At 50.3% G+C, this 17,495-nt stretch overlaps 2 protein-coding genes across 4 annotated transcripts in view; one reads left to right on the top strand and one right to left on the bottom strand.

Moving 5' to 3' along the window:
• SPHK1 (sphingosine kinase 1) overlaps positions 1–1,952 on the top strand; it is a 30,064-nt gene extending 28,112 nt beyond the window's left edge. The window contains exon 5 of the mRNA XM_032792832.2: positions 100–1,952. Coding sequence (XP_032648723.1) covers positions 100–916 — 817 coding nt within the window. The 3' untranslated portion in view covers positions 917–1,952. The remainder of the gene's footprint in view (positions 1–99) is intronic.
• A 3,513-nt stretch (positions 1,953–5,465) lies between these two features.
• Positions 5,466–17,495, bottom strand: part of UBE2O (ubiquitin conjugating enzyme E2 O) — an 86,205-nt gene continuing 74,175 nt past the window's right edge. For 2 of the 3 annotated variants that reach the window (XM_032792831.2, XM_032792830.2), the window contains 6 exons: positions 17,167–17,256; positions 13,985–14,645; positions 12,846–12,982; positions 12,037–12,240; positions 11,067–11,124; positions 5,466–9,458 (listed from right to left, as the gene is read on the bottom strand). In XM_032792831.2, coding sequence (XP_032648722.1) covers positions 8,683–9,458; positions 11,067–11,124; positions 12,037–12,240; positions 12,846–12,982; positions 13,985–14,645; positions 17,167–17,256 — 1,926 coding nt within the window. In that variant the 3' untranslated portion in view covers positions 5,466–8,682. The remainder of the gene's footprint in view (positions 9,459–11,066; positions 11,125–12,036; positions 12,241–12,845; positions 12,983–13,984; positions 14,646–17,166; positions 17,257–17,495) is intronic. The other variant, XM_032792829.2, reaches the window with a different exon arrangement.

Here is a 17,495-nt window from a genome sequence, read left to right as displayed (position 1 = left end):
TCCCCAAAGGTCTCTCCCCCGCTCTGACCACTGGAGCGTGCCTTCGACAAGGTGAGGGCCCCAGCTGAACAGATCTGCCTGCTTTTGTCTCTGTTACAGCAACACACGGGCCTCCAAGGAGGAGCTGCTGACCAATTGCACCTATTTCCTCTGCAAAGGCCTGCATGCCCCCATGGACCTGGTCTCCCTGAGCACGGCCTCTGGCAAGCGCCTCTACTCCTTCCTCAGCTTCGGCTGGGGCTTCATCTCTGACGTAGACATTGCCAGCGAGAAGTACCGCCAGCTGGGCAACGCCCGCTTCACCGTGGGCACCATCCAGCAGCTGGCCGGGCTGAAGGTCTACAAGGGGCGCCTCTCCTACCTGCCCGTGGAGACGTCCTCCTCTGTCTCCTCAGCCCCCGGCAGCCCTTCAGAGCAGAACAGCCACCACGTGCCATGCAGCAACGGTCACCCCCTCCACATCCTCCCTCAGCCTGCACCAGGGGTGCCACGTCCCCCTCACGAGGGGTCCTGGCCAGAGGACTCGCTCCTGGTCCCCTTTGACCAGCCAGTCCCAAAGCACTGGACCGTTGTGCCTGAGGAGGAATTTATCTCCATTTTCGCCATTTACCAGTCGCACTTGGGCGCTGACTTCACCATGGCCCCCACGGCCAAGCTTCACGATGGCTCCATGCACCTCTTCTTCCTGAAAGCTGGGGTCTCCCGGTTAGGGCTGCTCAAACTCTTCCTAGCCATGGAGAAGGGGACCCACTTAGACCTGAACTGCCCCCACCTTCACTACGTCCCTGTGAGGGCCTTCCGGCTGGAGCCCTTTGCTTCCACCGGGCTCATGACGGTGGACGGCGAGCCGCTGGCGTGTGAGCCAGTGCAGGGCCAGGTGCACGACCAACTCTGCCGGATTATCAGTGGCTCCTGAGCCACCTGCCAGCCTGACAAATAAACTGCTTCAAAAAGGGTTTTGACCATGTGCATCCCTGGGGTGCAGTGAGGGAGGACAGGCAAGGACCACTGCAGAGAATGCTTACACCTCCTGCCACTCAGTGTCTTCTCCAGCCCGCTCCTCTCTCCTCCTCTGGAATAGTTCACGGGGTCTCTTGTTCCCCTTACTCTGCCCAGCCTCCTGAGTCCCACCCCCCCACAGTCCTTTTCCTGCCTGATCACAGGTACTATGGGCCAAGCACTAAGAGGTTTGGTTAATAAGTTTGAGGGTGGGGGAGGGACACTCATAGCCTGGCCTACCCCCATGTCAGGAAGCTCCTGTGGGACACAGGTGACTCCTGAGCAGTGGATGGCAGGTGATGGTACCCAAATACAGGTACAGCTCTTTCCAGATCAGCTTAGCAGCTGCAAGGATATTTCTCCCACCACCCCCAGTCTAAGCGCTGGGCTGCTTCTCTTCTCTGCTTCCAGATTAGCCTATCTTTGCAAGGGACTCTGCAGATGAAGCCAAGTGATTCGCCAAACCCAGGCTCCCTGCCGTACAGGCCTCCCTTGCATTTCTGCTCCTAGGTTCCCCACAAGGACAAAGTCAGTCTGCCCCCTTCCCACAGCTGAAGAATACACTAACAGCACAAGAGCGCTACCCTTTCCCCCAGGAGCAGAGTGCCATGGGGACCGAGCAGTGACAGCGGGCACCAAGCCCTGGGGCCTGTAGGGAAATGAGAACTGGCTGACTCCACCATAAACGTCGGCCCTAAAAGTTTATAGTTTGTTACAATGAACCAATATTTTCTTTAAAAAATATTTCTACCAAACGCTCCATGGAGACAGAGTTTCTTCTTAAAATGAGACAATAAAGATCTAGCTTTTCCAAAACAGGAGGCCTTGGTTGTTATATGGGGGGTACTCTGCTTTCATTGCAAACCTAAGCACCTGGAACTCCCGGGTTGGACTGTTTCCTCCCTGGGATTGCTGTGGTGTAATAAGCAATAAAGGTTCTTGGAGCAGCAGCATCTCAGGGGTTATTGCTTTCCGATTTTGCCAGCAAGCGGCTGTGGGCGAATTGCTCCAAAATGCACTGCCTCTTGGCGTTTGTACAGAATCCCAGTCAGCCCGATAGAAAATCCCTTTATTCTCCGGCGTATGGACGAGCTGGGATGACTCATGGTGGGCCAAGAGGTGGTGTCATTCCAATCCAAGGTATTAAAAAATTAATTTTGCAGGGTCCATTGAGTTTATATTTTTTAACTGTAGAGGGGAAAACCATCAATCTAGTCCAACAGCTATTTCTTCAGAAACATTTTGGAAAAAAGTAGGCTAAAAAAATCAGAACGGTTACAATAATCTTTATAAAATCACACAGTATAGCACTCCGTGGGGTCAGATACCGCAGTGAGGGGCAGCCTTATGAAAACCTAGACAGCCTTCATGTCCATGGGTTGTTAGGGTTGGGTAGCAATAGCTGCAAAGAACTCACTCATCACATCCTCAGTCCAGCTGAAGCACGCTGTGACTTCCAGCACTGTGCCAGTACGCGATCCAAACAGATAAAAGCTTGGGGGAAAAGGACTGGCTGTGCAGGCAGACTATGCTGATTAGACCCATTTCATATGGTGACACCATTTTTTTGGTTGCCACTAATTTTTGATCTAAAGCGACAGTAACGAACCCAGATTTAGAATGTTCCGCCATGACAGAGGAACCATAGACAGCAGCTGTTGTTCACGTTTACTCATCTGCAAATTATGCAATTAGGATCCCAAGGCAGGGAAAGAAAAGTCTAATTGTTTGCCAGCCAGTCATGATCAAACAGAGCTCAGAGTTATTTTAACTCCAGCAAGGGAGGCAACAAACAGGACCCATATCCCAAAATAAGCTGTAGGGGGGAAGGTACCTTTCCATATGACATTGGGCCTGGTGTACAAATGGATGCAGTGATGCTCAGGTCTAAACACTTTAACTGTGTCTAATTCCTTCCTCCATTGTTGGGAGATTAGGAACAATCAGGAACAGTCAGGAACAATCAATAGCATGTGCCCTTCAGCAGATGAGCAGGTCTGCCTGTAGAAATGTCTCCACTACACCAGTGTTGCAGTCTTAGTTCTGGTTCCTAGAATCTGAAAGGTGCAATTCTTCAGAGAGAATCCTACCACCTAGGCACATACTGGCTTTTCCTGCATGTCCAGCTCCAGCAGTTCTGGGATTTTATTTTGTAAATCCACAAGTTTTTCAGTAAGTTCCTGGATGCCTAAACCCTTGATCTTTCTACAGGAGAATTTGATTTTCAAGGAAGCCCTGCATAAGCACTTGCATGGCCTAGAACTCTACAGCTACAGCTTCTCTGCAGATGGCATTCCAGGTCCTATGGTTTCCTAAGTTTGCCCCAGGTGCTTTGAGTCTGGTTTTACAGCAGCCATCCTGTCCCCTAGGCCTGCTAATCTAGCACCCTCAGCTTTTAGCCCAGAGTCTATTGTCTGGAATTTGGTAACCAACAAAGTTGGCAATTGAGACTGTGCAAACTCCTCTTAAATGGTAGGTCCCTGCTGAGGAAATGGTAGTGCATGCTGAGGCTTAAGGCCATCAGCATTGTGCCCCCTATTTGTGTGCGCCCATTAAGAACAACCAGCTGTTTGCATCCACGCTGAGGTTTCTGCTTCAGGAGCATCAAGCTCCTTACCTGCATACAGCAGCAGCTCCTTGTCTCAGGGCTGAGCTGTCAGACTGTGCAGCACAAAATGGAGGCTCATGTCCTATTGCATGTCAAAGTTACCCACCCACACCCTGGAGGTTTCCTGGCTTCCCTTGAGTAGCCTTCCCTCCGCTCCCCACCTTGTAATACCCCTCGTGTTACCTCTACAAGAGAGCCGTCTGAGCCTCCTGCTCCCTGCAGCGTGCATATGCGCATGTACACCCAACCTGGCCATGGTTCATTCATTAAGGTAGGCCCCTGGGAATAGCTGCCTAGGAACAGACCTCCCTCCTCTCCGAAAATGACTATATAAAACTAAACTAGTCTTGCTACCGCAGTTACAGCCACTGCCATTAAACCGCAGCACTCCAGCTCCTGCCACAGCTTCCAGCGCATCCTACGCTTAATGTGATCTGAGCAGAGTGCAGAGCTGTTAAATGGTGTTCTGAACTCTCATAGCAAGTCATTAAGGTTCACACGTACGTCATTTCTGCTTTGGTTTCTCCTCACATCCTTGACCCTCATCCCTGCTGCCTGTCCCTTTAAATCTTTTCTAACCACACCTGTTCAGTCATTGCCCTTTAGAAAACAGTACTTACACAGAACACTTAATTCCACCACTGTCCTGGAGCAGAACGCCTTATTCCCACTCTGCAGCATGGGGGAAACTGAAGCCTCGCAAGATTTACTGATTTGCGCCCAAAGTCACAGAATCAACAGAACAGTCAGGATTAGAACCTGGCACTTTCTAAATTCCAGGCCTGAGCACCATCCACGAGCCCCTCTCAGCTTCCCTTTTATGGTGGTGGGAGCCAAGATGTCATCCCATTCCATTAGGTGAGAAGGTTTGAGGCATTCAGCCTGTTCACCGCACTGTGCCTAAGCAATACCAAGGTCTCTAAACCCAGCTCCTATATCGTCCTAGGGACTGAAAAATAAGCTTGGCAAACGCAAGTTGATTGTTGGGGTCATGAAAGGGTTGCAACAGCAGCACTGATGGCTGAAACCTTCTTTCCAAGGAGGTGCAAGTTTCCACTGACTGCTCCCTGATCTCACTGCTGACGGTACTCCTCACACTCCATGGACATTCTGTGTTGGCCTCTCTGATGAGGTCCTATCCACAATGGTAGTTTAGGATGTGGACACATGTCCACTGGCAGCTGGGCAAACCTACTCATTTCACATCAGTCCATAAACAGCCGACATGTGGTAGCTTTCAGGTTACTGCAAGTTTAAGTTAGATCTGAACAACCCAGCTAGGGGTGACAAGCTGGAATCTCAGACCCCATCACCAGACTAGCTGAACTTGCGTGAGGTTGTTGGATCTTGGTGTTACCTTAACTACTGGACTGAAAAGCTGCTCTTCCTGAACCTTGTATAAATGAAGAGCCTTATCCAAAGTCCATCGAAAGACGCCCATTGTCCTCAGAGGGCTTTCCATCGGCCTCCAGGTGCACCAGTCAGCTACAGAGCAGTTAACTAAGCTTCCTCAGGGCTAGATTCTGCCACCTTTCCTCACACTGGCTCCACCAAGCATAGTAAGACCCAGCTCCTACCTAGCACTTTTAATCAGTAGATTTCAAAGCACTTCACAGATGGAGACACCGAGGTACAAAGAGGGGAAGTGACTTGCCCAAAGTCACCCAAGCAGGCCAGTGAGCGAGCCAGCAGAACTCAGCTCTCCCAAGTCCCAGTCCATGCGCTGCCCACTGGCAGTGGTGGTGATTTCCAGAGCAGAATAAAAACCTCCTCGTCTGAATAAAGATGGCAGGATCTTTAGTTCGGTTGCATGTGATATACTCACCACACAGGGGGAAAAAAAGCACAACCAGAGCTATTCACAGAGGCAAAATTTAATGGCAAATCACCTTTTTCTCCCTTATTACATCTTAATTAGCCAAACCAAAAAAAAAAAAAAAATTGCAGGTAAAAAAAAGTAAGTCACACAGCACTTTATACATATATGGTAAGCAACCCAGCATTCACATCTGCACGTGAACAACACACCTCTAAGCATGGCCTCAGTAAGAGCCACTTCCATTGTTTTTAAATACTGTACAGAATCAAGGCTACAAACTGATTTTGTAATATTTCTTCCCTGCCCCTCCCCAGCACTTAAAACAGTTACAGGCTGTTCTTATTTGTACATCGCAGTGTCAGGTAGCCAGTTTTAAGGCTAACAATATGCATCATGCTTTGGCTTTTTGTGTGGTTTTTTAAAATTTTTTTTAAGGTTTTGCCTTTTAAATTTTGTTTTTAACCTTTAAATATTACATACGTACACCAAAAAAATTACACAGCTGCAGTGTGCTCAACAGCAATCTCAGACCCGGAGCTTCACATGATCAAAAGCTGAGAAAAACTTGTAAACCTCTGTGTGCATCTCAGTTAGGGACAGACAGCTACGAAGAGCTAGGAAAGCTCCAGCAATGCTATTAAGGGACAGGAGAGCCTCCCCACTACCCCCCACCTCCCCAAGGCCAATAAACATGAGCTTTCCCAGCTGAAAACTCCAGGATCCTGTGCAAAGCTCTTGGTTATGATTAGAGAGGCAGACTTCTTAGGAGGGGGAAGGAACCATCTGGCATACAGTCAGGTTGGCTCTCACAATGGCACCTCTTCTCCCATCACCTTCCTCCAAACAGATCAGTTCCTACAGCTGGCTTTTGCTGTGGCAACTAGTCCCCTCCACCCTTCCAGGAGAAGATAAAAGAGAAACAACGAGAGAGAGAGAGAGAGAGAGAGAGTGTGTGTGTGTTGTGTGGGTGGGCAGTGCTAGAGACCCCCAGGCACGTGAGCAGATTCTGTTCTCTACTTGTGTCTTTCTAATAAGCAGCTTGTCGATTTCTCCTCCCCTGTCCCTTTGCAGAGAGACGAATGCAGTGACACACCAAAGGAAATGAGTCTAAGCCGCAGTCTGGCCTTCAGTACAATGAGTAAGATGTCTAGCAATGTGTGGAGCAACCCCCTGCACCAGATGCCTCACTCACTCCTACAGGACAACATCAGGTAGCATCCAAGCCCTGCCCTTTTACACTGGAGTCAGTTTTCTTGCTCATGAAATGCTGGCTAGTATGGAGGATAGCCAGGAACTACTGCACCAGACCCACCCCCACAATGCTACTGCCGCTCAAGCCTAACGTGCAGCCACCCCCACACCTCCCTAATCCAGACCTGCAGCTCTCCTGAGCAATCGTGGCAGCTAGTGCGGAGGATTCTGCAGTGCTGACATGCAGACCAGAGTTAGTGTGTGAGAGACCCCATCCCAGTGGCACACTGCTCCAGCAGGGAAGTCCGACCCCAGGCTGGATGTAACCAGTAGGACCCTTATCAAATTTCTTCCAGTGGATAATGGGCAGTCGAGCTCCAAACCCATACAGGCAGCTGGGAACACTTTGCAAATGTGGCGAGACGGCCTGCTGATGCTTCTGCCCTGAGCTTCGAATTCAGAACCCTGACAGCCCCTGGCTTTGGCAGGGGTAACAGTGGTGGGAGAGCTGGCAAGGAGGAATTTGGCTTGGTTTCCTGTGAGGAATTAACCTCATTTCCCATCTTTACTAGCCACGCTGAAAGACAAGCCTAGCTATTGCTTCCGTGTGGAAGCCTAGCATCGCTAGCTAGTTTCATCTGCTGGGGAGGACACAGCTGGCCCGCCTCTGTGGCAGAAAACGGGCTTCTCTCACCTACGTCAGATGGGAGTTTGCTGTCAGGCTCGAATCCTGACAAATCTAGCCAAGCTTGACCGGGGGTCTCCAGCAGTGCACAGAAAGCACTAACAGCAAGCTGCAGACACCCTGAATAGGATGCCCCCAGATAGCACTGCTTTCACCATACCCCCTTCAAAGTACTCAGTGTAAACCCCTCTCCAATAATGCACACATATCCCACTAGCCGTTTCCTATAGCTACCGGGCAGCACCGTAGAGGGCACTATGGATGTACATGCAAGGTCTCCAATGCTGCTGGCTTCCGGCCTGTTCAGGGTTGAGGATGAGCAGTGGCTCACACCGTGAAAGCTGTGTTTGTTAAAGATGCGGTTTCCTACTGCAGCCTGTGCTGCCGCAGCAGGAGTGAAGTCACACTGCACAGGTACAGGTCTATACTTGTGATCTAGCCTCAGGAACAGCTGCAGCCTGAGAAATTAATCAACAGCTGAAGAGGTGCAGAGGGATCAGCGGCATTGAGAAGCTACATCTACCCAAGATCCACCTTTGCTGCTGATCAGTTGGACTCAAGCTGAAGCAGTGCACATGGGCTCCCAGGCTCCTGCTGGATGGAACAGTGCCAGCAGGAAGCTGAGTCATGTACGTTTGCAAAGTGCAGGCAGGTCTGGTGAGGACGGGGAGTAGAAATGTGTTTACTATTTTGGAGAAATTACTTCCAGGCGAGAGACCAGAGGGCCAGGACTACTGGGAAACCCCAGGGTATTGCCCAAGGCTGAACAGGAGCCTGTCTAGCACTTAATCTCTGCACCCTAAGTACCAAAGAAAGGAATGGCTGAGCTGAGAATCTGTCAGTGACCAGCTATGGGAAGGCACCCCATAGGGAGCAGGAGACTTTGACGCAACCAGAGTCTAATGTCAAAGTATTCTCAAGCTGGAACAGACTTCATGAAAGCCACAAGACGTGGTAGTGAAGTGAAATGGAAGGACTGGGAGGACACGGCCTCAGCACCGGACACCACAGTAACCACACCTTTAGGGCTGAATCCTGACTGGAACGTTGGGGTCAGACATAGCAGCCAGGGGGTGGAGCCCACTGTGCACCAAGAGGTGCCTGGGGACCAAAGAGCACTGAGGGTCCCAGCTGCAAGACTGGTTTGGAAGGCTCAACTCCTTACACTTCAGGATCAAACGAGCGTGAGGAATGGGAGAGGGGCTGGGGGAAGTAAAGAGCCAGGAATGAGCTATTTGGGCTACGGCCTTCTTTATAAACACACCAAACTGGGGAAGAGAGCCGGGAACGAGCAACGCCAGTTTATTGGGAACAGCGTTGGCTGATTTCCTTGCTGCTTCCCCCTTCTCTTCTGCATCTGTCTGCCCCTAACCCGACGTTTCACTTGTCCTCTCTCCACTCAGGGATATTGGCCTCTACTAAGGCAGCTCGGTACTGCTGCAAGACACCACGGATGCTTTTAATGAACCCTTTGGACAGGGGGAAGAGGGGAAAGCCGATGTCAGGGTAACCGCTCTTCTCGGGGAGGAAACTCCTGTAGCTCTTTCTCCTTTTCTTTGGTTTCACACTGGGCTGCGAGGCAGAGTCCTGGCCGGCTTTACACTCGTCCATTAGGTCTCTCGCCAGGGTGAGCCCTCTGGCGTGGCTCATGCTCTCGGAGTCTGAATACTGATGGCCATCGCTGGCCGCGAGTGTCGAGGCTCCACATCCAGAGTCTTCCAGCTCCTCCTTCCCTTCTAGTGCCAAGTCGGAAAATTCGGCCGCCGCTGCTGCCCCCAGCTCCTGCTCCAAGGGGCTGTTGTACTCGCCCTGAAATCCCATACCGTCAACCGGGCTCTCGGCCAGGGTGCCACAAACAGAAAGGAGAGAGGCTGAATCAGCCCCATTGGGGTGCTCATGGCTCCTTTCCACCAGCTCGTTGGTCTCTAGCCAGGACTCTATCCGGTAGACCAGGCGCCAACCGTTGCAGCGGAAGTGCTCGCGGATCTCATGCTCAAAGACTTCCACCGGCTTGCGCAGCATCTGCATCATTGACTGGACCACGCGGATCAAGGCCATCTCGTTGTAGCAGCGGCTGTTCTCGTAGCCCTCCTGAAGGCCCCGGTCACTGTCGAACCCTGCCTCGTTGTAATAGGGCTCATTCACTAGGATCAGTCCTGCCAGGAGAGAGGGAGAGCGAAGAGTTAAACAGAAACCTCACACTAACCTGAGACCTACAGGGGGAGCTGCTGGGCTCTGCCTTTGCTGAATAGTGCTGAGGCCTCAATCTATCACTGCCCTCCCCACCAGGAAGCCCCCTCCAGCTTCGGCTGTTGCCATATCGACCCCTGAAGCACAAAGATGGCAAGCAGGGGTGCAGGCAGAGGGAGCAGCAGAGCAAGGTTGCCATGCTGGACTGGTAACGTGTGGCAATCCGGGCAGGTGCATGTCTAGCTGCTGCACCAGCATTTCATTCGGCCTCTGATGCTGCTTGGGACACTTGTGAGAACAGGTCTAGTGGCCTGCTGGCAGGGGCCGGTGATCATTTTTCAGACTACAGCAACACTTGCAGTGAACTGCATCAGCTTGGGAGAAGGCCATGACTGGACTAGTAACAGGTACAGATGGTAGCTCAGCATGGGTGAGGGACAAGGTGCACTGCCAGAACAGAAGGGCACCAGAAGAGTCTGAAGGGGGAAATATTTCACAGGCCTTGCCTGCGCTGTGGTTAGCTCCCCACTTTTCAGAGCCAAACACTTGAAAACATGTGTGGTAACAGAATCAAACCATTCCCTAAAGTGACACCCAAAGCTGCTTTTAGTGCCAACTGGGCCACATTTTGTGCTTTCCTTTCCAGCCACTGTGTCTGGCACAGTTGTGGGCAAATCACCCACACCGAGTTCTCTCCAGTTGACATTTTAGGCTGGTTGTTCTGCCTGGGTGTGGTGATGACACGGCCAGCGCCACCTGCTGGCAATGCCCCCCGACTGCTTTAGTGCTCCTGACCGTGGGGTCATGACATTTCTCCCACGACCAGGCAACAGAAAGGAGAGGTCTGAGGCTGAGCTCGCAGCATTAACAAATCTCTCTGGTAATCCAGAGAAGTTTGCAAGAAGAAGTTGATATTTTATCCTCTAAATGGGGATTATGGGCTCTGAAGACAAGAAACAGCCTCTCTGTTCTGGGAAGACACCCAGAGGGCTGAGAGATCAAATACCACAGACCAAATACTCCCAAGTCAGGCCCTGGCCTTTCTGGACAGCAGACTGCTTGCTAGAGAGTTTCCAAGCAGGGTTTAGCAGGACCGGCTGTCTTGGTCAGGCAAGTTAGTGCTGCAGGGTTGGGCATATCCGTGCTTCCTTTCAAAAGCCCACAGAGCAGTTTAGGAACCAGTGTGTAAACAACTGACATGGGCAAAAATAAGCCAGATGCTGGCTAGGCTGGTGACTCACTGCCTATAAAGAGAAGGACCCAGGCTCAGCAGCAACCTCAGAACCTTCCTCTTAGGAGCTTTTTTAGGCGTTAGCAGCTGGCTGGAGGCGGCTGTGGTTCACCTTCCCAGGCACAGGGCAACAAGCAAAATGCTAGCAAGGCCTGCTCTTGCAGAGAGAGGAACGGGCTGAGGGAAAGTTACAGGGATGGAAGGCAGCCAAGTCAGAGGGATAGGTAACAGCTTTCCCTGCTGCTTTGAGGTGAGCAAGTGTGTTCCTTCACACAGCTCAGCAAGTGAGGTGGTGGTTTCTCAGTGTCCCTCCACTCCCCACCAGTTCTGCAGCTGCATTTACCTTGGATAGAGATGAGCACCTGGAGAAGGCTGGATTTGCTGGTCCACCTTTCTGTGCCCTGGAACACACACACACACACACACCACAAGTTATCACGGACAGCTTCTCATGAGCAACAGCAAATGCAGCATCCGTTCTGGTCAGCATTTAAAACAGAAAACAGGGGAGGAGACAGTCCTCAGACTGCAGCTTACAGTCACCAAGTGCACTCAACATTTGCTGCCTGGGCCCAACCCCAGCTGCCTTTGTGCACACCTATTTTAAAAGATCTGCGGGTACGATGAGCCGACTGCACTGGCTTCAGGCTGGGCAGATACAGTGGAAGCTTCCCCTGGACAGCTGCTTGTACACCTTATGTGGCACCTGCCCTGCTCCAGAACTGGGGTCTCAGGAGGGGCCTGCACCAGCCCTGCTGATTGTGTCAATGGCTGGATATTTGTTGTGGTGCCCAAGCAGGAATGAGACACCCTTCCAGCCCTAAACTCACTGTGTCCCCTATGTCCTTGCTAAGCCTCTTTCCAGCATGCCTTGGCTGCTCACCGCAGAGAAGGCAAAAAAAAAAAAAAAAAAGGCCAGAAAGACCAAGTCTCACAGGGTAGGAGAATGACCCATGTTCACACTATGATCCCTGTGCACACCCTCAGCCCCAACAGGGGCCTGTGGCTAATACTAGCCAATCCACAGCTCATCTTCCAGGGACAAACATGGGTTTTGAGACACTCTTTCAAAACCTGTCTCAAACACTCCCTTTGGCTCTATCCATCTATCCAGCCTATCAGGCCCGGTTCAAGCCCAATGCAGACAGGACCAGCACACAGCTTGGACCCTCATTCCCCAGTTTGCTCTCTGAACTGGAAAACCATCAGGCCTCTAGGGCCAGCAGGAAGCAGCAAACACTGCTGCCTAGCGGCGGAAGTCTGGCTCCGTTTAAAAGCCATGTGCCATGCAAAGGGACTAAAGACAGCATTACCTTTCCTATCCAGGTCCCCAGAAGGCTGACGCAAACCTTGCCATTGTCGTACAGGTTGGGGTTCAGTCTCCCGCTGCACTGGGAGAGGTAGCGGAAGAGAGGGGGGACAGCCGGGTAGATGATGGGTAACTGGATATCGAACAAGAAGAGGCCGTCTTCGTAAGGAGTGCGTGTGGGTCCTTTAATAAGCGCTGAGAAGAGATCCTGTGAAGAGAGGAGATGTGAGCACAAAGAGGCAAAGGCTAGAGTGAATGCCAGGGCTGCCCTCCGTCCAAGGAAAAGAGGCAAGCCCTGGTAACAAGGCAGAGCTGAGTTTGAGGGATGGGGAAGGAAGAACTAGGGGCTTTAATTAGCTTAACACTAACTGAGGACTTGGACACCTAGCTCAAGCCTTGCAGATCTCCTGCGGGTGCTAGCTTTGGGCTGTGGTCTTTCACCTGAGAGACACTGAACTTCACCCATCACACTTCCACCCTGCAGGCCCGGATGAGTGATCTGAAACAAGCTATGCCCGCTGCCTTGCTGGCTCTTCACCCGCTCACGCTCCCTGCTTAGCCTCATTACACAGCCCAGGTTTATTTGGTGAAGTAATTTTAGTATCAGATTCCCACCTACTCGTTGTTTATTACCAGGGCTCTTGGAAATGCAAAGGGAAGCCAATTTACTGTAATTATAAATTTCTGCCAAGTGTAGATGCCTGGACAGCTCAGAATAGGGATTAAGTCTGAAACTCCCTCCTGAGCCTTAGCTATCAGGCTACTCCCAGTCACTTTGCTAACACACAAACAGACTGGAGCACATGGACTTGCCATTCTGTCTTCAAACGTCTTGACCATGATGCCATCAGGCAGAGAGGTTGCCAGCAATGCCATTTCTTTCCTGACTGTGCTGAAGAACTTCTTGGCTTCTGGTGGTTGGAACTCCATTTTCTTAAACGCATGGGTATCTAAGGAGCGAGGGGGCATTACAACCCATCAGATTACAGAAAACCCTCCTCCAAAATCAAATGCCTTCAAAGGGAAGTTTTTGCCCTCCCAACAATTGTGCCCAGTGTCATGGGGAGGAGAGAGAGAAGATACTGGTCAGTGAAGCTGGGGAAACATGGCTGTATTGTTACTGGAGATCTCAAGCCATGAGTTAGCAGCAAGGCGCTACAGCCACTACGCTGCAACCACTTCTGGGCAAGAATTTACACCTCAGCCAAAGAGCTGTGTTAATAGCCCCTTTTTCGCCACAGCTACAGGCTCAAAGCAGAGGTTGGGTATGTTTTCCCAGCTGACCTGTCCAGGATGATCTGTTTGCCAGATATCTGAAGTTGTGTTGTCACCGATGCACCACAGAACTAGGCAGTCTTGTTTATTTCTGGCAGGTGAAAGTTGGTTTGAGTGAACAAGGACCACTGCACTCAGAGGAGGCACAATCGATACAAGAACATCAGCTGTCTCCATTCTGCCTCTCACCTTCCAGCCCTCCACCTTCCCGCAGCCAAGAAAAGCTTGTTTCAAACTTGGTTGCAACGAGGTTTTCATGCTGGTAGGCTGTGGATTGCAACAGCCCTTAGCAATGCTGGAGTGCCAATCTCTGAGGCAAGGGATTCCTACAGTGCACACTGCTGCAGAGCGTCCATGTCAGAACAGCCAGAAGGGGAAAGAAAGGGAACCTGTACCACAACCGTGTCACATGTGACAAGGCTCTGAGCATATGCAAGAGACCCAGGGTCACTTCCCAGACCAGACTCCTCTATAGATAGAAAGCGGCAATTAAAGGAGGCTCCTAAGTGACTTACAAATTCCAGGTGGGTAATCCCTCTCCCTTTCTCCTAGAAGCAGGGCCACTGAGAGAGAGAGTGAGTGACTGCAGGGGACTCCTGCTGGGGCAGAGGAGTCTCAGTGGGGAAGGCAGTGGAAGAATCTGAAGACTTAGTCTAGCCCCAAGGTGTCACACTCACCTGGGGCATATTCCAGCACAGAGAAGACCTCCCCCTTGGCACTTGTGAAGGTGACTCCAGGCTTGCCTCCGCTCTGCTGGCAGAGCACTGGGGTCTCACTAGGCCAGTCCGACCTCACCGGCGTCTGCACCTCAGCTTTTTCTTCTTTCTTCTCCATCTCCACCATAGCTTCCATCTTCTCCTCCTCCACAATGGCCACGTTATCCAGGGTCTTCTTCAGATTCTCCTGCAGCTTTTTGATGTCATCCAAGAACTTCTTTTCCCGGGTGGGCTTTTCGGGCTCTACTGTCGGTGAAGTGGGAGATCCCGTTAGCAGCTGCTCCACAGTCATGTTCTTCAGGCTCTCTAAGATCTTGATGGCTTCCTTCAGCTCTCGGAAACTCTTGGGTGCTCCCTCTTTCCCAGCTTTCTCTGCAGTTAGATCAGCAACCGCCATAGCCACGGCACCCTGCACTTGTTCCTCTACTTTTTTCACCTCTTCTGCTACAGGTTCCTCAGGCTCCGGCTCTTCAGTTTTTGGGTGGTCGTCTTCCATAAGGCCATTGTCCGTCTCCCAGCTATCGCTCTCATCCTCCCATTCATCGGATGATGCCCCGCTGGTGCTGCCATCTACAGAATCATAGTCAGATTCTTCAATCTCCGATTCTATGTTGTACAAGTGCTAAAGGAATCAAAAACAAAGAAGTGAGGTGGTATAGGGCTGAAATGCACATGCTTTCTTTACGGTCATCTTGGATGGAGATAAATCAGATATCTGTTAAAAGGAAATGGGCAGTTAGAAACCGTGATCCTAGCAACACCAAAATCTCCCCAAAAGGCAATTTCTCCTTTATCTATGTAAAGTGGATTCTATTTGAGCTGAGTTCTACATTTATGAAGTTCCTGTGAGTTGGGTTCTGAAGCAGCATTTCCCCTCCCCCGCCAGAAAATAGGGTGTTTGGGAATAGCCAGGTCAGTTTTAAAAAGAACACACCTGTCCCAAAAGCTGGGGCTTCCGTTGCAGACCAGAGACAGCATGCATGCTAGAACTGCAAGACTGAAGTCCCAGCTTTCTGAACCCCACACAAATTTTGCAGGTGTTAACGTGTCAAATTTGTATTTCTGTTTTTGCAACTAAGCCAGCTGCTGTGTGAATACAATATAACTGCTATCGGTGCTCAGCTGTGAATAGTCTCCAACCACTGTACTTCACTGCCACTTTTTAAGGTTTAACTGGGATAAGGAAGCCTTACAGGAATTGCTGACCTGACTGTTTTATAAATGTTCTTTCTCCCTACCCCTCTTCACTATGTACCCTGAGAGTCTGGCTTCCCCAAACTCCATCACAACCCCTCCCCCTCCACTCCCACTCTTGCAGCTCTAAGTTTCAGGGGACTTTTGTGTGTGTTACATTTCTCAAAGACAGCCTTGCACAGCAGACATGAAAATGTATCAACTTGGATACAAATTCGACTCATCTATCCCCCCGTTTGCCATGTGTGGGGTGGGAACAAAACCGAACGGATAACTCCAGGACAAGTAGTAGTTTGTAAGGTATATTAAAGAGGTTTGTACAATGGTAAGTTTTAATCCTGAACTTCTGAAAGTTAAAGTGATGTTGCATAAAACCTATACAGCTCATAAAAAGACACCCTGATCACATTAGCTAAAAGCCAGGCATGCAGATGTGCTGTAAAAGCTATCCACATACAGAGCTCTGCTAAGGAGCCTCAAAATCCCCACCTGCACCAGCACAGTTATGCCAGTCGCAGGCTACTCAATAACTGATTGCCAGCTAAGGTTAAATCCTGGGGAGCTAGACCAAGGCCACCAGACTTCCTGCCCTTGTGGCCTACCCCACATCTGAGTGGAAAGGCTACTTCGTCAGCCAGTTATGCCATCTTCATGGTTATTTTTAGCTTCACTGAAAGTGCCCAACCAACTAGTCTCTGGCACACGTGCAGAAACGAAAATTACAGTTCTCAACAGATAACTTAGGATCTCGACATTCACCCAAGTCCTGTAATTACATGTTCAGACAGAATCCCAGGGAATAGAGTGACATAGCTTGCTGCAGAGGCGTGGCATGAGAGCAGCTCTTTGTGGAGCACACACCAGAGCTTTCATTCTGCCTGTGATCCGGTCACATGTGACAATAGGGGGAAGGGAGACAGTAGACTGCTTTGTAACATCCTCTTCCATTTCCATAGTGCAGGCATTGACCATTCTACTGTCATTAATGCAGAGCTGCTTGAGGGTTTTTTTTGTTTTTTTAAAGTCTTGATCATCAACTGCTTTCTGGACATGAATGAGCTTCTGTAGCAAGAGAAGTGATGTGTTCTGTGCTGCTCTGATAGGGGATGGGACCCTACAAAGGCAGGTATTCTATTTTCTTTAGAATGTCTGTTGTCACTAAAAAAAGACGAGAGGAGAGGAGAGGAGAGACAGGACTAAAAGGAAGGCAAAGACAGGCATTCGAAGAGAGCTCAAAGAACCTGGAAGCAAAGATGTAGAAGACAAAGTAAAGTGGTTCATTAGGCGGTGGATTAATGCGTTGTCTTTCTTGGTTTTTGCACTGTGCTCATCTCTAACTGCTCATCTGGGGAGAGATTTGGGTTCAAGGCCTAGGTTAGGTCACAATTTACAGGTTCTAGTCCAGATTCCGCGGAACTCTCCACACATCAAGTTCTACCATCTAATTTAGTGCAATGGCTCAGCAATCGTGTAGAGCTAGGACAGCAGGGGTTTCAGGCCAGACTGTGATGTGTTAGCAAAACAGAGCAGTGACTGGGCTCAAGTGAGGGTCACGGGCAGATCTCTGCGGACTGAACTTTCTCACGAAATAATTGCATGGAAGCCCCATGATTGGATTACTGGGGTGCTGCAGGTCAGGAAGAAGGGTCATTGCCAGTGCTGTGTGCATACACGTGGGGGTGGGGGGGAAGAAATCTGTCTCTATAGTAATCTAGACAACACCATCTTCTCAACACTCAGGAGCCATGAAAAGATGTCATCAAATTCAAAGCTAGTTTTCAAGAAAAGGGAGAGACCAAACAAGACTGAGCACTTGTACGTCTAGGATGACAGGAGTGGGAAATCCCCCATCACACAGTGGGGAAGGTAAAAGGAGAAGGAAGAAACATAGTAAGATTCATTTACACAGACTCCAGCAGTGTTTTTGCATCCAGACAGAAGCACCTTACCTGAGGCAGAATAATGGTCTTGGAGTTATCAGCCCAGACTACTTCTACTTTGCTGCTGACATCTACGCGAGCCACCTGTCCTACCGAGGGCTATGGGAACAAGAGCCGCAAACAAAATATCACAATCTCTTTCTTAAGTACAGAGAATGAAGGCTTTGAGAAATAACTTTTCTTCAGGTAACTGAGGCAGGTAAACAAGCTTTTGGCATGGGAACGGAGTGAAAATATGGTCTGCATGCAGCAGGAGCAACCAGGCTGCTGAGATTCTATTTAGTGGGGAAATGTTTTCATGGAAAACTACCCTGGACACTAGAAGGTCACTACCTAGG

The sequence above is a fragment of the Chelonoidis abingdonii genome, chromosome 13, assembly GCF_003597395.2.
Source record: "Chelonoidis abingdonii isolate Lonesome George chromosome 13, CheloAbing_2.0, whole genome shotgun sequence".
In the NCBI taxonomy this organism is placed as follows: Eukaryota; Metazoa; Chordata; order Testudines; family Testudinidae; genus Chelonoidis; species Chelonoidis abingdonii.
Note: the sequence above shows the minus strand (reverse complement) of the source record. Positions and strands in the feature narration are given on the sequence as shown.